General features: G+C 48.0%; 1 protein-coding gene across 5 annotated transcripts in view; it reads left to right on the top strand.

Moving 5' to 3' along the window:
- ZFYVE1 (zinc finger FYVE-type containing 1) overlaps window positions 1–17371 on the top strand; it is a 54069-nt gene extending 36698 nt beyond the window's left edge. Inside the window, exons 1-9 of one of the 5 annotated variants that reach the window (XM_058739554.1) lie at window positions 2061–2217; window positions 6831–6937; window positions 9134–9242; window positions 9800–9897; window positions 9994–10111; window positions 12475–12645; window positions 13337–13517; window positions 14196–14309; window positions 15794–17371. In XM_058739554.1, coding sequence (XP_058595537.1) covers window positions 6873–6937; window positions 9134–9242; window positions 9800–9897; window positions 9994–10111; window positions 12475–12645; window positions 13337–13517; window positions 14196–14309; window positions 15794–16026 — 1089 coding nt within the window. In that variant the 5' untranslated portion in view covers window positions 2061–2217; window positions 6831–6872 and the 3' untranslated portion in view covers window positions 16027–17371. Of the gene's footprint in view, window positions 1–2060; window positions 2223–2551; window positions 2681–5247; window positions 5338–6830; window positions 6938–9133; window positions 9243–9799; window positions 9898–9993; window positions 10112–12474; window positions 12646–13336; window positions 13518–14195; window positions 14310–15793 lie in introns of those variants that run through there. The other 4 variants (XM_058739551.1, XM_058739552.1, XM_058739553.1 and 1 more) reach the window with 4 other exon arrangements.
- Window positions 17372–22288: the final 4917 nt, after the last annotated feature.

The following is a 22288-nucleotide window of genomic DNA, read 5'->3' as shown; positions in this document are numbered from 1 at the left end:
GGTTTTCGTCTTTCCTTCTTCTATTTTCTGTATATTTAAAGGAATTGTTTACATTGTGCCTGTTTCCTTAGGGTAAATGACAACCCCTCTGGTATTACTGACTGATGTCACTGATTGTTCACTGTGGGCCACGTAGTGTATGCTCTGCACTGCGTGTAATAGATTCACTTAATCCTCATACCTGCTGTGTGAGGTAGAGACGTGGAGGCATAAAGCTAATTAATTTGCTTGAGATGACTCAGTCAGTGGTGGAGAATCTGAACCAGCTAGTCTGGCTACCAAGTCGGAGCCTTTAACCCAGTGGAATCTGGTCCTTCTCAGTAGTTACTCCACTCCTAAGAAGGTCAGAGAGTGTAGTCATCTTGAAAGGTTCCTGATGCACGTGCCAGTTGCCTTTAGAAAGGATAGTCCCATAAATTGTATTTTCATGTTCAAAAAGTCATTTATTAATTAAAAAAGCAGTGTGTGTTCATGATATACAATTCAAATAGTACAGAAATGTGTAAGGTACGAGTTAAGGTCCCTCTCCACCCCCGTCATAACCATTACTAATACTTGTATATGCTTCTAGAGATTTTCAGTGCTACACAAGTATATCATGTATTTATTTTTCTCCCTTAAAGGGATCGTATGATTCCTGTTATCCTCCAGCTTGCTTTTTTTCACGGAATCTTGAATTATCTTTCTAAAATAGTACATAAAACATACCTCGTTCTTTTTTTTTATACTGAACATTCTGCGTGTACTTTATTTTTTTTAATTTTTTAAAAAAGTATGAAATTTATTGTCACATTGGTTTCCATACAACACCCAGTGCTCATCCTAAAAGGTGCCCTCCTCAATACCCATCACCCACCCTCCCCTCCCTTCCACCGCCCATCAACCCTCAGTTTGTTCTCAGTTTTTTTTTTTTTTTTCAACATTTTTTATTTATTTTTGGGACAGAGAGAGACAGAGCATGAACGGGGGAGGGGCAGAGAGAGAGGGAGACACAGAATCGGAAACAGGCTCCAGGCTCCGAGCCATCAGCCCAGAGCCTGACGCGGGGCTCAAACTCACGGACCGCGAGATCGTGACCTGGCTGAAGTCGGACGCTTAACCGACTGCGCCACCCAGGCGCCCCTGTTCTCAGTTTTTAAGAGGTTGTTTTTTTAATGTTTGTTTATTTCCAAGAGACAGAGTGAGCATGAGTGGGGGAGGGGCAGAGAGAGGGAGAAGGAATCCTAAGCAGGCTCGGCGCTCAGCTTGGAGCCCGACAAGGGGCTGGATCCCATGACCGCGAGATCATGACCTGAGCTGAAATCAATCAAGAGTCGGACACCGAGGCACGCCTGAAACATACCTCTTTCTTAATGCAATTAGTATACTTTAAAAAAGTTACTAGCTGTATCTTACTTATGAGCTTCCATCTGGTTGATGTAGCGCTGTTGGATTCCCAGGGAGCCTAAGTGCCCCTTTCCATGTTCATTATGGAACAGGAAATGTGCTGAATGAGGAGGACAGAAGAGTTTGCAGAATTTGTGTGAGAAAGAGGTCTACAGTGGTCCTCTGCTCTCGTGGCCCGCCCGCTGTTTCTTGATTCATCATGCTGACCTGATCATTCTTCCTGCCAGTCGGCCACTGTGTGGTCCAGGCTCCAGTCCCTCTTTTCTAGCAGGGTTATTTCCCCCTTCTTGACCAGGTTCCATGGTAGTAACAGCTCACACTCCTACCAGCAGAGCGTGCCCTCACTGAGCAGGTAAATCTGTTTAAAGAGCTGTTCAGGTTTCTGTTGAATAAGGGAGTGAAATACTGAATTAACTTACCTGTATTTACAGTTCTGAATATGTGAGAGAACCATCTTAAACCTTCTTTAGCCTCTGATCTTTAATTGTAGAAACTCTGACTTTCCAATTCTATCACATCAGGAGGTATCTATTTATAAAGTTATTACATTTGGGAGTTGGGTGGCATCAGTGATTTACGTAAGAGTTTCCATTTTGAATCAGAAAATTCACCGCTAGCCCTTGATGACTGGGACTAACCTTACAGGTTCAGTAGAAAGGGTCATACTGTTGCCAAGGCAACTAAAGTTCAAGATCATCTGGTCTCCAGGCAACCTTTTCTAGAGTTGTCTCAAATGCTCCCCCTAGCTTTCTCAGGAGAGGTCCTTCCCTGCCTTTCTCTAACAGCGTGGGGACCTCCGGAGGAGGAGAGCCCAAGAAAAACTGGAATGATGTGAGGTTTGGAATTTTTGAAAGACGAAGTATATGAATTAGGTGGCAGGGTCCACACTGGAAAGAAAGGAGGATCGTTTCTCTTTACCCTTGTATCTAAAACACACTAACATTGGATTTGTTTTGAACAGCTCTGCTGTTGTATTCCCAGACTGTTGGTGGATGTCAGTCCTCCTGAAGTTTGTTAAGCTCCGATTCATTACTAGCTACCAGCTCTTCAGCGACTTGAGGGAAGTGAGGGGGTGATGAGCGTCTGAAGTGATGAGGCTGGTTAACCTAGGAGTTCTTCTCTTTCTGATGTCACAAGAGGTTATGGCTGCCCTGGCCAGCATAAGCCAGCAGTGACTTGGTCTAGGGCGGGCGGCGGTGGAGGTTCTCTGGGCATGCGTACCACGGAATCAGGCTGCAGACTGTTTCACGCCTTGAGATGCTTGCTGCCATTTTTCTGAAGAACTTTCAGAGAAGTGAGCCAGGCCACTTGGGTTTGGAACAGAAAGAACCTTGTGCTGCCACTGTTCCTGGGCTGCAATTTTATATTTTCGGGGGAGTGGCATCCCCCCTGAATTCGGCCCAGCTGGTGAACTCGGGCTACATTTGATATTTTTCCTGAGGGAAACTAGTACTTAGGTTATCCTTTCAGTTACTTGTTTAAAAGAAAAAACTCTGGGGTAAAGATACTTTTTTTTAAAAAATATAATTTATTGGCAAATTGGTTTCCATACAACACCCAGTGCTCATCCCAACAAGTACCCTCCTCAATGCCCATCACCCACTTTCCCCTCTCTCCCACCCCCCATCAACCCTCAGTTTGTTTTCAGTACTTAAGAGTCTCTTATGGTTTGCCTCCCTCCCTCTCTGTAACTTTTTTTGCCCCTTTCCCCTCCCTCATGGTCTGTTAAATTTCCCAAGGTCCACATATGAGTGAAAACATATGGTACCTGTCTTTCTCTGCCTGACTTAAGATATTCTTTTTTGGTTTTCCCTATACCTCTTTAGTAGCTTCTATGTTCCTTAGTTTTGTTTTGTTTTTTCCTTCCTATGTTACCCCATCAGATACACACACGTCTTTTTGCAACTAAATATTCACCCCACTGAGTTCAAGCCCCACATTGGCCATAGGGCCTACTAAAGAAAAAAAAAATAGGGGTACCTGGGTCGCATAGTTGGTTAAGTGTTCAACTCTTGATTTTGGCTCAGGTCATGATCTCATGGTTTGTGAGATCGAGCCCTTTGTTGGGCTCGGCGCTGACAGTGGAGCCTCCTTGGGATTCTCCCTCTTCGCTCCTCCCACACGTGTGTTCATTCTCTCTCTGTCTCTCTGTCTCTGTCTCTCAAAATAAACTGAAAAAAAAAAAATTAAAAAATAGGGATACCTGGGTGGCTCAGTCAGTCGAATGTCTGACTTAGGCCCAGGTCATGATCTCGCAGTTCATGGGTTCGGGCCCTGTGTTGGGCTCTCTGCTGTCAGTGCAGAGCCTGTTTCGGATGCTTGGTCTCCCTCTCTCTCTGCCCCTCCTCAGCTTGCTCTCTCTTTCAAAACTAAATAAAGTTAATAAAGAAAGAAAGAAGGAAGGAAAGAAAAGAAAAGAAAAGAAAAGAAAAGAAAAGAAAAGAGCCCCTCTCTGGCTCAGTCGGTGGAGCATGTGACTCTTGATCTCAGGGCTGTGAGTTCAATCCCCACTTTGGGCATAGAGCTCGCTAATAAAATTCGCCAACAAATGCAAGCAACTGTGAAGACCAGTGAGCTGTCTTGGAAAGGAGGGAGGTTCTTGTATCCCCTGTGTGTTACCTGGATTAGGTAGGAGGGTATCCAAGGAAAAAAATAAGAAAATTATCAGCATAGGAAACAACACAAAGGACGTTAATGGCAGCGAGTGTTTTCTATGCTCTTAATTTATGCCAGGTGCTCCTCATGTTTAAGTTCATCTGATCTCTATAGTCTAATTGTGAAGACTCCTATTGAGGAAGGTACTACCAGCATCCCCATCTTACAGATAAGGAAGTAGAGGCACAAAGGGTGCAGACCTGGAAACTACAAGCTGATATGCCTTTGCGGGGAAGGGGGGGTGTCTCATGTTTTATTTACCCAAATCGTTCGGTGTCATACTGTGCCCGGGTTTGCACAGTCTGTATCTATCAAACTTCCTCTCCAAATCTTTCAATAAACTGATGCATTAGGAACATAATGCTGTATTTTCCCACAGCCAGCCCCAGACAGCTATGCATATACCTGTTGGAGAAATACGGCTTTAAGAGTTGTCAGTAATTTGGCAAGTCAGGGAGCAGCTGGCGTTAAATTTGAGAGGGTCTGTGGGCATGAGATGAAGCCTGGCGCGGAGGGCAGGGAGGAGGTTGGCGTATGCACGGGGGTCGGACCGCTTCGTTTCAGAGGTCCTAGTTGAGCACCTGTCACGACCTTCGCTGGGAGTCAGCGGAGGATACAAAGGTAGGAAATCGCTTTCACGGTGCGTATCTTCTCGTCTGCGAGGTCAGATCCGTACAGCTGGGCCATAACTTTGCCTCATTGCCTAGTTACTCAGTGCCTCTGTCAGGTATCGAATACGACAGCTGTTTGGAGAAGGCTGTTTGGAGTGTGGTATGTCTTGAGGCGTTGGGAAGGCTTTGGGGGAAGAGGCGAGACCAAAAACCCCTGGAAGGATGGGTCATTTCGAAGTGGGACAGAGTAGGCCATGTAGGCTGGTGAGTGATTCTACTTTTGATTCTTGTTTATTCTCTTTAATATTCCTATGTATAGTTATTTATATTCTCTCTCTGGAAAGCTTAGTGTTTTCCCTAAGCTACTCCTCACAAAATACCCCCAAGAGGACAGGACTTACATGTATTATTTGTCAGGCCTTTTCTATTGGTCTAAGTGAAGGATTGCCACTTGCTGGGCCATTGCTGTCAGATGGTGTCTTCAGGGCCCCGTGCCTTAGCCTCGCAGAGGCCAAATATGAATGCCCTCAGGTGAGCCGTGCACCCTCACTTTGACACGTTCCTTGCCATTAGTGTCCCACACCTGGCCTGGCTCAACACTGATGTCATGTGCCTCTGTAAACACTTGATTTTGGAATTCAGGATACTAAGACCTCACTGAGAAAAGGAAAAGGAATTTGAACAAGTAAGTTCTCATTTAAGTGAAATTCCCTTCAGAGCTCGAGAGCCTTAGTTTAAATTTTTTTTTACATTGATTTATTTTTGAGAGACAGAGACAGAACACAAACGAGGGAGGGGCAGAGAGAGGGAGAGAGGGAGACATAGAATCCGAAGCAGGTTCCCGGCTCCGAACTGTCAGCACAGAACCCAATGTGGGGCTCGAACTCACGAACTGTGAGATTGTGACCTGAGCCAAAGTTAGATGCTCAACTGACTGAGCCACTCGGGCGGCTCACGAGAGCCTTAGTTTAAAATCAATCTGCTCTTTTCCCAAATCGCATCTTAAATTTTCTTTTGCCTTTTTACTAAGGGAAATAACTTGTCTTTCTGTTTTAGCCACTTTTCCTTCTCTTCCCCTGGAATAGTGCATGGCTGCCTCAGCACGGGAGATTGAAACTTAGAAGCCTGGAACTGCATGCATACAATGATTTTTAAAGTTTGGGCGCCTGGGTGGCTTAGTCAGTTAAGGGTCCGACTTTGGCTCAGGTCATGATCTCACGGTTCTTGGGTTCGAGCCCTGTGTTGGGCTCTGTGCTGACAGCTCAGAGTTGGGAGCCTGCTTCGGATTCTGTGTCTCCCTCTCTCTCTCTGCCCCTCCCCGCTTGTGCTCTGTCTATCTCAAAAATAAATAAATCCCATTAAAATAAAAATAGAAAATCCCATTTCTATTTAATTTATATGATTTTTTCCCATTGCATATGAGTAAGGGCCTGGCAGGAAGAAGTTAACCTGAAAAATACTTTCAGTATAAAGTAATGCCTGAAAACAGAGGACCAGCAATGAAAGCTACCTTTCAACATAAAATTTTTCAGTTTGCTTTTGCAAATACTTTATCTTTCTTGGCATTTATTTTGGCCATTTGCGGTCTTTTAGGTTACTGTAGTTGATAAAAGGCTGCCAGGCACCGTATTCTTCCTTGTTTTTTGGCTGATGCCTTCCTTTTGACACTGAGATAGTTCTGTGGCCTAGCGGAAAAAGAGCGCCTGTGGTTAGAATTGGGGTAGACGCCCAGGGAACTCCCAGCTCACCGCTCAGCTCTGCCTCTCTCTGACTTAAAGACGAGTCCTCTTCTCAGGTCTCAGTTCCTTGGTTCCTGCTTCAAAAGATGCAATGGGCATTAGTCAATGTCTGCGGTGGTTTTGAATGAAAGACTGAGTGTGTGAGGTGTTCCTAACCTCCAAGGTAATCAGGAGAGCGCAGTAACTTTGTTGGCTCCCTTCTGACCTCTTGGGAAATGAGCTGGTTCTTCCTCAGGTTTCCTGTGGTGAGGACCGGGGCATGTCGGGCCAAGAAGGTCGAGGGTGAGGAGCAGAAGTCATTGGGTTGCCTCTCCCGGCCATGGTGCCTGTGAGAAATAAGCCAGCAGCGAGGGGGGACTTAGAAAGGCACGTAGTGGAAGGGCCAAAGCACGGGGCTCTCCGCCAAGTGCCTTCACGTGTCGCCTTCCCTCCTCGGCAGGCATTGAGTGACCGCTTCAGCGGTGAGATCCCCGATGACCAGATGGCACACAGCTCCTTTTTTCCAGATGAATACTTCACCTGCTCTTCCTTGTGCCTCAGCTGTGGGTAAGTGAGGCTGGCCATCTTGGGAAAAGAGGCTCAGAATTCAGACTTCAGTGTGCATGCGGACCACCTAGGGTCTGGGTAAATCACAGGCTCTGAATTAAGGATGGGGGGGGGCTCTGAGAAGGACACTGCCAATAAGTACCCAGGTGGTCCTGGCAGTCGGGGGAACACACTCTGAGGTTGTAAGACACATGATTATGAAGAATCCTCTGAAGATTCCCACCTGGTTTAGATGGGCCATTGCCTTCTGGTTTGGGAAGTTTTTACTACAGAAAACTTCGGTTGCTTTGTTTTTCTGTGTTTCTCCTACCAAGGCTTTTTCGCTGTAGTCATTAAACTCATTGATATTTGGTAGCCTAGTGTGTACAAAGCTCTGTGGTAGGTATTAGTCCTGGTTGATTCCTTTCACTGTGAGGGCAAACTCCGAGCACATTAGAATTATCCAGGGATCTTACAAAATCATCAAGGCCTGGGCCTCCCTTCCAAGGATTTGCACTTAACAGATCTGGGGTGGGGCCTTCACACTGGTGCATTAAAAATTTTTTTTTTTCAACGTTTTTTATTTATTTTTGGGACAGAGAGAGACAGAGCATGAATGGGGGAGGGGCAGAGAGAGAGGGAGACACAGAATCGGAAACAGGCTCCAGGCTCCGAGCCATCAGCCCAGAGCCTGACGCGGGGCTCGAACTCACAGACCGCGAGATCGTGACCTGGCTGAAGTCGGACGCTTAACCGACTGCGCCACCCAGGCGCCCCCACACTGGTGCATTTAAAAAGGGTCCTCAGATGATTCTAATATGTTGAGTTGAGAACGCTAAGTTAGGGCAGTGCTTCTCAAATTTTATAATCTGTGTATTTATCACCTCAGGATTTTGTTAAAATGCAGATTCTGAACCAGAAGGTCTGCTTTTAAGATTGTGTATTTCTAACACGCTCCCGGGTGATGGCTGTGCTGCTGGTCTGTTGACCACACTTTGTTACGGGGGCTTTAGGCAGTGATTCTCCCATTTTAGTGTGCACCAGAAAAACACGTTAAAACAGATTGTTGGGCCTTGCCTCCCCAGTTTCTGATTCAGTTGGCCCGAGAGTTTGGATTTCTGATAAGTCCCCAGGTAATGCTGATGTTGCCGATTGGGGCCACCCTTTGAAGATCACTGGATTAATTTGAGCTGTTGATGGCTATTAAATCAGTCAGGTGACTTGTCCCATGGAGCTCGGCGGATTTAAGTGCTTTGCAGTCTCCTGGTCCCGTAGACACTTCCCCACCCCATCACCTTCTTCACCATTGAATTGTCTTTGCTCACATCAGGACCTCTGGTCCTCCTCCTCCAGATTTATCCATTTAGGGGAGGAGACCTGAGCCTTTTGTGAAAGGTTTTGTGTGTTTGTTTTTGCATGGAACCCTGTAGGCTACCTGCTGGGCTCAGAAAGGCCACCACCTTGGCTCTGAATATGTAAAAAGGGTTTGGTTCTTAGATTACACAGTCTGGGCTCAGAGAATGAAGGTTATTTTGGTGAGGAAAGAGGGATGGTGGTTGCCAGCATGACTTACCTTCCTTTTTGTTTACCCCATAGCCCGGCATGAGGGACTTAGGTTCTTTTGGATCATCACTTTTCCATTCTAACAGCCTCACCAGGGTTTCCAGAACTTTCCCTCCTATGACAGTGAAACTCTAAAGTCCCGATCTCTGTTTTTGCCTTGTCAGGATGGCAGAGCTCACTGTTGATTCGGAAGGTTTTCTTGTTCAGCTTAAGCCTCCTCTTAATGTATTGCCAAATTTTGGAGGTTGGTTTTTGTTTTACATCTTGGCAGCCTGTTCTGGCTAAACTTCCCATTTCCTGCTTTTTGGATTTGGGGGTTTGCCGAGAGCCGTTCAGTCTTTATCTCCTGTCAAGGTGGTGTCTTCAGGCTCCTCCTTTCCGCTGTGGGACCAGGTGGCTTTTCCTGGAGGAGATTCCTCCTTTTCTCCTTTCTCCTCACACAAGGCCAGTAGTGCCTTTGAGTGCTGTTGGTTCAAGTACAAGAGAGGCATGTGGATTTCTGAGACATGCGCCGTGCCCTCTGTGCTCACTATTCAGGGCCCGGTTCGTAACCAAGGTCTGGTTTCGGCCCTGTGTCTGGCTCCGGCTCAGACTCTGTGGAAGTGGCGGGGGCTTCTTTAGCCGCCTCACCGTCAGCTTTTGGGCTTCACTCAGGGCTGGATGTAAGAACAGCATGAACCATGGGAAAGAAGGAGTCCCTCACGAAGCCAAGAGCCGCTGCAGATACTCCCACCAGTACGACAACCGGGTTTATACCTGCAAGGTGAGTGCTCTGAGCTTCTCCCTGCTCCCGCAGCTGCCTTGCGGATTCTGCTCGGCTTCTGAGGACTGGCTTGGGGCCACCCTTTACTGTATCCCAAAGAATTTGATACTCAAACCGAGTATCTCGGGAACTTCTTCCCCAGCTCTAACCAAAAGAACTCAAGAGGCCTTTGATGCTGGGGCCCCTTGGTTTATTTATTTATTGACTTCCCAGCAGATTTTTCTGTTCTTCTGTTGGCTTCTATGCCAGGGCCATGTCCATTGACTGTTCATTCTTCCCCAGAGCAGGAGTGCCCTGCGGGAACCCAGTTGAATGGACCGTGATGGGTATAAATTACAGCTCAGTTTTGGGGCCCGGGACCGGGCCACATTCAGTTCATGATTGTTCAGGGCACTGGCTTTTTTTTAGAGCAATGATCCCTCCTCTGATGTGCTGGACTCCCGAGTCTGTAAACCCTCAGCTGGTATGGTTTGTTGGGAGGGGGCTGGACAGGGACATAAAGAGGCCAGGGGGTCTGGTGTACAGAGAAGAAGCTGGCAGAGTGCTCCATGTTTCAGGCCTGCTATGAGAGAGGCAAGGAGGTCAGCGTAGTGCCCAAGACATCCGCTTCCACTGACTCCCCCTGGATGGGTCTCGCAAAATATGCCTGGTCCGGGTGAGTTTAAATGACGACGATGTAGCTGAGGGTTGTTGGTGTGTTCGTCTGCCAGGTACCTGCCCGGGTAACAGGGTCTGTTTGCTTTCCTCGTAGGTATGTGATCGAGTGTCCTAACTGCGGCGTGGTCTACCGTAGCCGGCAGTATTGGTTTGGGAACCAAGATCCTGTGGATACGGTGGTACGGACTGAGATTGTGCACGTGTGGCCGGGGGTGAGAGCGGTTCTGTTTTTCTTCTTGTATCGTTCAGTTATTCATGTGTGTGGAAAAGTGGAGCTTGTTTGGAATTCAGGTTAACCATGAATTTTAATATATTGGTGGTTTAGGAAGGCAGGATCTGGAGAGCCTTTCTTGTTTGAGACCGTTATTTTCATTTCTTCTTGGATGTATATTAGAAGCACAACTTTATTTTTTTATTTTATCTTTTTTATATATAATTTCTTGTCACATTGGTTTCCCAGTGGTCCCACACCCAGTGCTCATCCCGGTAGGTGCCCTCCTCAATGCCCATCACCCACTTTCCCCTCTCCCCCGCCCCCCATCAACCCTCAGTTTGTTCTCAGTATTGAAGAGTCTCTTATGGTTTGCCTCCTTCCCTCTCTGTGACTGCCCCCCCCCGCCCCGCTTTCCCTCCCAACTGGTCTTCTGTTATGTTTTCACTCATACATGGATCCTGAGAAACTTATGGTATCTTTCTCTGCCTGACTTATTTCACTTAGACTAATACCCTCCATGTTAGAAGGAGAACTTTAAATAAACTAAATGTTGTACTGCCTTAGCAAATGAAATACTTTTTCACATTCTCCTTTCCATAGGCATGTTTGTATAGATGCAAATGTAATTTACGTGCCATTTACCTGCTTTTTTCCCATCCCACCATTTATTTTTATTTATTTATTTTTTAAGCAGCCTCCACACCCAGTGTGGGGCTTGAGCTCACAACCTTGAGAGCAAGAGTCGCATGTTCCACTGGCTGAACCAGCCAGATGCCCCTCATACCATCATTTTATTTCCACATTGCTTCCACTTCCCATGATTTTCCTTTGTAGTCAACTGTGTAACATTGTCTTATGCATTATTTTGATTCCCATCCTCTTTTTTTATGTTTAAATTAAAAAAAATGTGTATTTTGATAGCACATGTGTGAGTGGGGGAGGGGTGGAGAGGGAGAGGGAGAGTGGGAGGGGGAGAAGGAGAGAGAGAATCCCAAGCTGATAGCGTGGAGCCCGATGGGGGGCAGTCAGTCTCATGAACCATGAGATCATGACCGGAGCTGAAGTCGGGTTGGATACTTAACCAAGTGAGCCACCCAGGTGCCCCTCCCCATCCCCCTTTTTTTGAATATTTATGCTGTTTACATAATGTTTTTATTATCAAAATGCTATGACATTCTTTATGTAAGAAAGCCTTTGTTCTGGGAAATTTTCTTGCCGTATATTCTAAGAAGTGGGATTACTGTAGACCCTATTTTTTAATTTGGCTTTTGAATTCAATTTTGAGGTAGCGATGTGGTGATTTCATTCTGCATCAAACCACAACTCACACTTGGAATTGCCAGTAATTCAAAACACACTTTCTATTCGTAGAAAAAAAAAAAGATTTTTCTCTAAGGAACTTATCTTACTTGCTGGGTGACTCCTAAGGCTACCGGTCAGCCCGACAGGCCTCCCTGCAGCCATCTTGAGCTTTTCCAGGTCCTACAGCTCATAAAACTGAAGATGTCCTTAGTGTTTTGTTCCTCCTCTCTCCAGTTTCCAGCCCCACTAAAATTTGTCCCTGTGGGATGGTCTCACTTCGGGAACCCACCCTCTTGGCATGATGGGCCAGGCCATCCTGTCCCAAGGACTTAGTGTGGCCTTGAACTAGTATAATTTTCTCACTGTACTTTTTATGACTAATGTCTTTTGTTTTTGGATCTGTGTTTGTTCTTGTGAAAGCTGTTGTCTCTATGGTAAATAGTTCTATTCCAAGAAAGTAGTAATATCCTAGTTCACTTTTAGGCCACATCCCTCATGGTCCTTAGGATTAGAGGATACAGGCCCCTCCCCTTCTGTTCGTTCATTCACTCCTTCATTATTTGAACTTAGGTTGGTTGAGTACTGTATGCCCAGAATTGAACTAGACACTTAAAAATACAAAAATGAAGAAGATAGGTTATTTTCAGAGGGTTTGGTCTAATAGTCAAATATGTAAACAGATACTGTCTTTACACGTGAAAGTAGGATTCTCAGAAGAAACCGAGAGGAAGGGCTAAACCCAGCCTGGGGTGGGGGGCTTCCTGGAGGAGGTACCATCCTCACTCGAGTATCTCCTGGATTGTACATGTTGTTTGGCAGGTAAGGCCTGAGTTGAACAGCTGTGCACCAGATCTTGTCGCCTTGAAAGGAATAAGTCAGTAATGACTGGTTGGCTGTGGTATTGCCTAGAAGCCAGAGGGACTCCTGGTCTAGTCTTCTCTGCCCGGGAGTTTGTGGTTCTGAGTTGACCATGATGAGTGTGCTACTCACCTGAGACCCCTCGCCTTCCTTCCTTTTGCTCTTTTCGGAGAATGATGGGAGCCTGCGTTTTCATTTCAGACCGATGGATTTCTGAAGGACAACAACAATGCTGCCCAGCGCCTCTTGGATGGGATGAACTTTATGGCTCAGTCAGTGTCTGAGCTTAGCCTTGGGCCCACCAAGGCTGTAACTTCCTGGCTGACGGACCAGATCGCCCCTGCGTACTGGAGGCCCAACTCCCAGATCCTGGTATGGTGTGGCAGGATGCACCCGCATCCCTGGTGTGGCCCATGCTGGTGCCGTTTTGCCCCATTCTAAGCTTATTTTGTGAGGGAGGTGTGGGATTTCTCTTTCAGTCAGATTAGCTCCCAGGGTATCAGAAAAGGCGGGGTGTGTCGAGGCAGCCAGTGTTCTCTTTGCCCATTGATTTCCCTTTGTGTTACTCTGATTTTCTTTCCAGTGGGTTTTAGTTTCTTGGCCTGGAGGGGCTAGTTATTATTGGTTAGATAGATGTCTGAAGTCCTAGATAACAGAATCTGGAGGGAGAGGGGCAATTTAGAGGTCATTTGGCCTGGTTCGTAAATCTCTACAGTAACCACATCAAGGGAGTCCCCAGCTTTGGTCCAAACACTTTGTGACGGGAAGCTCACTCTCCACCAACTTCCCAAAGGCTCTTTTGGGAAGCTGTAGGAAAAAAATGAATTCTCATTGGTCTTCTGGCTAGAATTAACATAGTTTTTCTGAGAACGCTGTGACTCAGCCAAATAGATATAAGGTGCCTTTCCAGGTATTTCTTGGAAGAAAATGATAGTCACAGCTGTGCTTCAGTGGGTGCATTCCATGTGACCGGAGGCCTGTGGTCCTCCCCTGGGTCTCGCTGACTTTTCTCAGCTGAGCAGAAACGAATAATACCTGCCTCTCTGTTTTGGGCTTGGAACAGAGCTGCAACAAATGTGCTACATCCTTTAAAGATAACGACACCAAGCACCACTGCCGGGCCTGTGGGGAGGGCTTCTGTGACAGCTGTTCATCCAAGACCCGGCCAGTGCCCGAGCGGGGCTGGGGCCCTGCGCCAGTGCGGGTGTGTGACAACTGCTATGAAGCCAGGAATGTCCAGTTAGGTAACGTGGGGCCCAGGGGCTGCAAGGGTGGAGGGGACCCTCTCTTTGGCACAGGGTACTGGGAAGTGGACCCCCACATGCCTAATCCTGTTCTTTTTTTTTTTTTTCCGAGATGTTTATTTTTGAGAGAGAGAGAGCAAGTTGGGGAGGGGCAGAGAGGGAGACAGAGGATCTGAAGCGGGCTCCGTGCTGACAGCAGAGAGCCTGATGCAGGGCTCAAACTCACAAACTAAGAGATCATGACCTGAGCTAAAGTCTGACACTTAACCGACTGAGCCACCGAGGCGCCCCGTAACCCTGTTCCTAACCCAGTCGCTCTTCTAAGGGCACCTGCTCCCCTGGTCCTGGCTGGCATCCTCTAAGCTCTTTGTTAATAGAGTCCTAGGGGGTGCTAGTCCTGGGTTGGGGGGTTTAGCCCTGTCCTGCGTTTATCAGACATGGCTTAGACTGGATCTTCTTCCTGGAGAAGGCTCTTGGTCCTGTTCCTAGACGCTTTCTGGTTCTAAAACAGCTCCAGAGTGAAGTAAAGGACTAACAGAGGTCACTTGGTGTCAGGGTCTGTCCTGACCCACAGCCCAGACCCCTATAGTCTTTATAGGGTAGCACAGTGTTTGCCCCAGTTTTCCATTTGGGAAATGACCTAAGAGGTGATGGCTTTTCCTTTCTCATTGTCCACAGATGTTACCGAAGCACAGGCTGACGACGAAGGCGGGACGTTGATTGCTCGGAAGGTGGGCGAGGCCGTGCAGAGCACTTTGGGAGCTGTAGTGACAGCCATCGACATACCACTAGGTGGGTGTAGTGTACGTGGGATGAAGGGTTTCACGGTGCCCTGGGCTGTCATTTTGTCAGAGCTTGCTGACCTAGATTGAGTTGGACAGCAAGGAGTTGACTGAGAATTTACATTTTCTTGCTTCTGCGTACCTTTGTGTTTATTCCCGGAGGCCATCTCTTTACACCATCTGTTGCCGTGTAACAAACTACCTGAACATGTAAAGGCTGAAAACAACCACCGTTTCATCATGTCTCACAACTTTGAGTCAGGAATGGTTATTATTCTGGTCAGGTGGCATTGCCTAGAGTTTCCATCTGATGCTGTAGTATGGCAGCCTGACCCGTCTTGAGGGGTCAAGCCAACCTCACTCACACGCTGGGTACTTTGTCAGGGATGCCCGGAAGGTGGGCTTGGTAGAACCCATCTCCGTGTATCCTCCAGGCCTCTCTTCATGGTTTCTCCAGTGGGCGTTAAGACTTTTTACACGGGGTGCTTAGGACTCCTGTTCCGAGAGGTAGGAAGTAGAAGTCAGCAATGTCTTAAGGTCTGGGCCTGGCAACTGGTACTCTTACTCTAGTTTCCCCTAGTCACAAAGCCTGCCTGGGTCTGAGGGAGGGGCAGGAGTGTCAGACTTTGTGGCGGTCTTTAATCTACCTCACTAGTCAGTCCTTCATTTAGGATATAAGATCTTTATTTACCTCCTGATGGGAGGGGTACTTGTAACTAGGATGGTGAGAGGAAGGGGAAGGGAAACGCACCGGTGTGCGGTGTGCGGAAGGCTTAGGCAGGGTTGGCTGGGCCTCGGCTGTCTCTGCCCATTGCAAGGAACAACCAGAGGCTCCTGGGTTGGGTGGTGGTGAAAATTGCTTGGATCTGATTTACCACCACTGGGGCTCGAAGGTGAGTAGATGAACTTTTGACTCGAGGGTATAGGAATAGGTTTGCCCAGGCTTGAAGCTCAGGTCGCATCTGCTCTCAAGGGTACCTGGGAGAAGCAGGGCTGCCCTTGGCACAGAGAGCCTGCCGTCTGCTCCCCACGGGGCTCACCTGCCGAGCGCTCTCTGGCTGGGGGGTCCCAACGTTAGACATGCTCTTTCTCGTAATCCCCACAGCTGCTCTTGAATGTGGCTTGTTGAAGATGAGGAAGCCAGGGCCCTGAGGGGTTAGGGAACCGTCTCTTAACCCTGCAGCTGCTAACGAACACGTGCTCAGTGGAGCTGGGGTTGGAACGAAGGGATGTCCCGACTCCCAGAGTCTGGGCTGCTTTATTGTTACTCCAGTGGTTCTTACTGGAGCTGCGCCTCAGGGTCACCCGGGAGCCCAGTGCCTAGGTGCCAGCTCTGGAGATTCAGAGCCGCACGGTACGGGGTGAAGGCCTCTGTAGGGGACTGTGTGCGCAGTAGGACTGCGAGCCAGAGGTGCCCGAGGATGCTTCTTGCCTGGTGGGACTCGGCGTGCTGGGTCCGTGTATCCCGCTCATCGTCGTTTGCTCCTGCCACAGGTCTGGTGAAGGATGCGGCCAGGCCGGCGTACTGGGTGCCTGACCACGAGATCCTGCACTGCCACAGCTGCCGGAAGGAGTTCAGCATCAAGCTTTCCAAGCACCACTGCCGGGCCTGCGGACAGGGCTTCTGTGATGAGTGTTCCCATGACCGCCGGGCTGTCCCCTCTCGAGGCTGGGACCATCCTGTCCGAGTCTGCTTTAACTGCAATAAAAAGCCCGGTGACCTTTAACCCCAGCTCCCTCTCCGAGTCCTTCACAATTCCTTAGGTTCTCAGGGTTAGAAACAGAAGTCTCATTGAGGTAGGCCCTCCCCACCGGGCACCTGTTATGGTGTGTGTCCTCTACTCATCCTGGGGTCACTATCCTGCTGTGGGGGGAGGGGGGAGCCTGGCCAGGGCCGAACGTGTGAACCCCTCAGGGCGGGGGACCGAGCAGCTTAGAGTAAAGTGGAATGAACCTGAATCCGTTGCATTTATGTCAGTTAAGAAATCTACAACTGTGTGCGTATATCCATATGAAAGGGATGTGGGGCGTATTCAGGCTGCTGCTGGCTGTGAAGACATAGCACAGTCTGTCCCCAGCACAGGGATAAGGTGGCAGTGGCCCCAGGTCCCCCCCCCCCCCCCCAACAGAGCCAGGTTCAGAGCCACTGTGTTACTAGTCACCTTTTGCTTCTTCTCTGTGAGCCTTTGAAGCGTCTCCTTTCCTTGCCTTTTCCCAGGTACCTCTTGCTTGGAATAGCCTGAAAGGAACCCACCTGGGTCCTCTGGAATTGGATCCCCATTCCTGGCCTAGGCCTGTTTCAGTCAGAGACTACCCAACTTAGCGTGCAGGTCACCAGAGTGGGTGGAAGGTGAGGGGTAGGGTCCTCAGCCCTGAGAACTGGGGAGAGCACGGAAGGAAACAGGCCTTCCCCAGCAGTGTTTCCTGCTTATTGATGCTCCTGTGTCCACTTGGCTTTTTCCAGAGGCCGCACCCTGCCCCTGAACAGCACCTGCTTCCTTCCCCTCCACCCTGCAAGCCCACCATCTGCTTCTGAGTGTTGCACTAGGATTTTTATTGCTTATTTTGAAGTGTCTTAATTCTTTGTTCCCTGATACATGACCCCTCTAGCTACTGGAGGGGTGACCTTGAGAAATCTTCCAGGGAAACAGTGCACCGAATGGACTGTTTTAAATATATATAAATATCTCGACGGATAATAAAGAAAAAAATTCTCTTTGGTTCTTGCAAGAGAAGTCAAACTTGTTTCTTATCAAGAGCCGGGACATTCATATCTCTCATGACTGGAAAGAGACTGTTGTGCCGAAATCCTGTCGTCATGGTGGATTTTCTTCAGTGGCCAAAACCGAAGAATTAAATGTGGCGTAATTCTTGACTGAACTGGTGGGTGGGCCGAACTTCAGGGAGGTACGTAGCGGTCATTCCTGGCATGAGTGCAGTGTGACGTGAGCCCTGGAATGTGTTGGTCCTCAGACCTGCTCCCTTCCTGCCTCCTGTGGCCCAGTGACTCAGGGCCTACTCTAGTACTGTGTATTATCAAATTCGCCATTATAAAGGAATCTTCCTGCTGAATATGGACTGTGCTCTTTGCTTTAACTTCATCAGTAAATCTTGCCTCTTTCTAGTCGATAGGAGAGTAGCTGGTGGCTTTCAGAGCAGAAGCCAGTGAGAGGCATGTTTCTAGAGTGGTAGTGTTTGGCCATTAATACCTCAGACTGTTACTTTTTTTTTTTTTAATTTTTTTTTTTTCAACGTTTTTTATTTATTTTTGGGACAGAGAGAGACATAGCATGAACGGGGGAGGGGCAGAGAGAGAGGGAGACACAGAATCGGAAACAGGCTCCAGGCTCTGAGCCATCAGCCCAGAGCCCGACGCGGGGCTCGAACTCACGGACCGCGAGATCGTGACCTGGCTGAAGTCGGACACTTAACCGACTGCGCCACCCAGGCGCCCCTCAGACTGTTACTTTAACAAGAACTTAAAGGCATAGCCAAATACCACGAACCATGATAGGGGTTTTCATGTCATGATGATGGGCTGATTTTCCCCCAGTTTTTAGACAGATGGCTTCCTCCAGCTGTTTGCTAACTGGGAACCTAGTGGCTATTCCTTTAGAGAGGATAGCTGACGCTCCTAGAACTTTCTGGTGGCGAGGGCTCCACACAGGCTCACTGGCCCTGCCATTGCCTTGTACTTGGGCTGTTCGTCAGAGCTTTCCACAGTGGGTGGGGCCAGCTGGCCCCAAGTAGGCAACCCGTGCCAGGCAGTGGCAGCGGCTTAATGACTTGGGTTCTCAGGGTTCAGTCGTAGCTGTGGGGCTGCAGTCCCGGGGAGTCCTCTCACAGGAGACTATGTGTTGCTATCAACCTAGGGAAACTCTGGGGAGAGTCACTTCCCTCTTCGTTCCCCTGCCCGGTCTTCTCTGTTCCACTCCCATGTCCATCCTCAACTGTCTTCCTCCTTCTTGTGGGCATGACACTCTGGTCTTACCAGCACCCAGATGAAGAAACAGAACATACCTGCCACCGTGAGAGCCCACTGTCTTGGCATCTGATAGCACAAATTAGTTCCCCTCTTTTAGGGGGTGGCTGGCTGCATAAAGACTTTTAATACATTCCTGGTTTGGGGTGCTCGGCTGGCTCAATTGGAAGAACATGCGACCCTTGATCTCAAGTTGTGAGTTTAAGCCCCAAGTCAGGCATAGCGATTACTTAGAAAAAAAAAAACAAATTTCTGGCTTGAAGGACTTGCTCCGAGGTGGAGGAGATGGCTGGGGAAGCTGTCTCCGAGAGCTGTGATGAAAGGCTTCAGCTGTGGCTGAGAACCAAGCGGTCTCCGAGGCAATGGGACGCAGTGGGACCCTTACACATTCCTTGGGTTTCTCTCTGCTCCTTTGACTTCCAATATACAGGTGCCAGTTATCTGCCAGGGACTATGCTAGGAGCTGTATATGGTTGATATTCTCACGACCATACTGGAAGGCAGTGGGTAGTGCTTGTGTTTTACAGCTGAAGCTACTGGCTCAGAGACGTTCAGAAGCCCAGGGCCGCCTGGCTAAGGAGACTTGAAGCTGGGGTTTGAGCACAGGCGGGCCTCATAACTGCCCTACTTAGTCTGCACCCCATCCTGCTGGCATTGTAATGTAGCGAGAGTGTCTCTTCAGTTTCCTTCCTCCTCCTTGAGCTGCGAATTCTTTTGCATTTCCAGATAAGACAGTGACCTTAAAATAGTATTTTTTTTTTTTTAATCAGAGCTTAACTTTACATTTAATCATTTCCATTGGCCCTCAGAGGTTCTCATGATAAAGGAGAGTAGTGCTTCCTTGTCACTAAAAATCAGAGAAACTGGTTTAGAGATTAAGCAAGTTGATCTAGCCTGTACCAATGGAGCCAAGCTTCCCAGTTGTTGAAAAATTAACAGTTTTTCTTAATATTTGCATTTTCAATTTCACAACTACCATCAATGGGTGGAGTAGAGAATTGAACCCGTGATGGTATTTATCATGGCTTTTATCACCAATGGACTTAGTTTTAGAATTTGAGTTTTACCTTCCGTTAAATTACACCTGGTGCAACTTTTGTTTTTTGGTTTTTTTTGTATCTGGGAAAGTTATGAAAACTGATGTGCAGATGGTATGGGGTATATAGGGTTAGGGAAGGTGTAATTTAGGGAGATGCTCATGACCAGCACCATCTTTGAAACTGCCATTTGTAGACGACAGCATGTCTTTCTGGGTCTGGTGGACTTTGGTGGGCTGTGTCCATCTAGAATGTTAATACTGAGTGACTTCACCCACTGCCATGATTTCAGCTGCCACTTTATCCTGATCATACCAAACCCTTAACTCTAGCCTGAATCGCCCTCCAGGTTCTGGCTCCATCCCTAGACCACTCCCTTCCATTTCCCAGACACCATGTCACCTCAGTTCTGGCTGCCCTGGGCTATTGGCAGCATTTGTATCTGGGTGCCTTTGCTCTGATTTGGGCTTCTGTAGAGCAAGTCCTTTTTGCTCTTGCTGTAGCTGCTTCTATTCAAATGAAGCCAAGAGTGCAAGCAGGTGGGTGGGAGGAACAAGCCAGGAGAGGTGAGCAAAGGCAGGCCAACCAGTCTGGAGGTCACTTGTAGGGGACAGAGATGGCTGGTCTTGAGGAAAGTGGACAGAAGGGAAAATTAGGTCAGTCGCCTGGGTGGCTCATTTGAGAGTTAAGCACCTGACTCTTGGTTTTGGCTCAGGTCATAGTCTCATGGTTCGTGGGATCAAGCCCTGTGTTGGGCTCCACGTTGCGTGAGATTCTCTCTCAAATTAAGTAAATATTAGGGGTGCCTGGGTGGCTCAGTCGGTTAAGCATCTGACTTCAGCTCAGGTCATGATCTCGTGGGTTGTGAGTTTGAGCCCCGCAACGGGCTCTGTGCTGACAGCTCAAAACCTGGAGCCTCCTTTGGATTCTGTCTTCTCCTCTCTCTGCCCCTCCCATGCTTATGCTCTGTCTCTCAATAATAAATAAACGCTAAAAATTAAAAAAAAAAAAATGAGTAAATATTAAAAGGGGAAATCAGGTCAAACTGGACCCAAGACCTTAAATTTCCAGGGGAAAAGTAAAAATCCCATTCCTTTAAGCACAAGGGGCCTAGTAGATTCTCAGACTTGAGGCAAGACCCTGCTGGCTCTGTCATTTATTAGAAGACTTGGAACAAGTCACTTCTATTTTTCTTCAGTATATTGGAGTGACCATCCCCTACTTCACAGGGTTATAAGAATTAAAAGGCAGTGATGTTGGCAAAAACTGCTTATTCCGTATAATGAGCACCTGGTTGTGGCAAGTGCTGGGAAATCTAAGCTTTCTGGAGGTTTCTGAGACTTAACTGGGACTTTTACAGATGGCAAGGGGCAGTACGGCTAGCTTGGAGGCCCAGGGGAAGGTGGATCTTGAAACATTTGTGTCCTGAGGCCAGGCGGGAGGCAGAGATGGGCCAAAGGGGTAAGGCACACATGATTTAGTCTCCAGAGGCCATTTTATTGTGAGGCACAAGAAGCCTCTGAATGCAGGGACCTAGGAAGGTCACTCCCGCAGCAGGGGCCATGCGGTGGGCAGCCTGGAGAGGCAGACACGGCACCATACACCAAAGGAAGGGGAGGCGAAATTCAGCCTGCCATTTTCTTCAGAGATGGCTTACTGTGGAGGATTCAGACCAGGACAGATCAAGGGCTGACCACTAAGTGTGGCTAACTTGGTCTCAAAGACCACTTCTGGGGACCCTCCTAGGGGGACACCAAGCAGGCTGTCTGTGCTCTCCAGAACACGTTGGGTCAGCTGAATTCAAAGGTGGCTGCACAGCGAGATGGGATGTGAAGCAGGTATTTACCTCATGGCATTAAAAAATATATCTGTGTTTGAGAGAGAGAGCATCTTAAGCAGGCTCTGCAGAGCACAGAGTCCGGCCTGGGGCTGTCCTACCACCCTGGGATCATGACCTGAGCCAAAATCAAGAGGACACTCAACCAACTGAGCCACCCAGGCACCCCTCGTGGTCACTGTTCGCTCATCTCTGTTTGCTAGGCTATAAGCAAGCAAACGCCAGGCCACGTAGGTAGGAGTTCGCCATAGCTCAGTGCTGCCGCCCCCACCATCTGTTCATTCTCTACTTTTGGTTGTCACCTGGGAACAGGGCAAAATGCCCCAAGACACCTGCAAGTGAAAAATGCTTCACTGAGACTATGTAATGTACTCCTCTCTGGGATACTATGTCACAAGCAAAGAGACCAAAATACTTCTCAGCTAAGTCTGACCTCTTTTCATAGAACCTAGACCAAATACATTAGCAGTGACTGCTAACCAGAGATTAAGAACCAATTTGCTGAGTTGAAATTAGAGGTTTTAAAGAACCACCCCCTTCCTTTTAAAAAGCCTAAGAGAAATCTAAAATGATTGACCAACAAGAAACTTTGGCTATGAAACAGGTGTTAAATAAAGAGTTCAGAAGTTTAGAAGGGATGGGGCCATACGTGTCAGAACTCACCTGGTATTCTCCTGAGGGGTCCTATTGTCTCCACTGTTTGGGGGGAGATCAAAGTTGGGTTGAAGAGCCACCCATGGGCTCTCGGCTCCACAGAAACAATGTAGAACTGTGAGGAAAACTGCATTAGATGAGCAGGACCAGGGATTATAAACTGCAGGTCCTGCAATGAACGAACCGGTTTAACTTTGAACTTGAGGGGACAAAAGTATGAGTGCATGTTAGGTTCATGGCTCAGCATTTATGCTTAGTTGTGCTCTTGGGCAGGGGCACACCACCAAAGTTACTCCAGAAGACCCCACAGTGATGGTGGCCACCTGAACTCTTCAACTGTGTATATAATTTCCTGGGACCGAAGTGCAGGTCAATATGCCAGGGTTGAAGAGATACAGGGGCAAAGTCTAAATAACTAAACGCTTCAGAATGCTGGTAATTAGTAAGCTTATCATTGGTGAGCGCCAGAAAAATTTACC

The sequence above is a fragment of the Neofelis nebulosa genome, chromosome 7 (assembly GCF_028018385.1).
Source record: "Neofelis nebulosa isolate mNeoNeb1 chromosome 7, mNeoNeb1.pri, whole genome shotgun sequence".
Taxonomy (NCBI): Eukaryota; Metazoa; Chordata; class Mammalia; order Carnivora; family Felidae; genus Neofelis; species Neofelis nebulosa.
The sequence above is the reverse complement of the archived record's forward strand: the minus strand, read 5'-3'. Positions and strand labels throughout refer to the sequence as shown.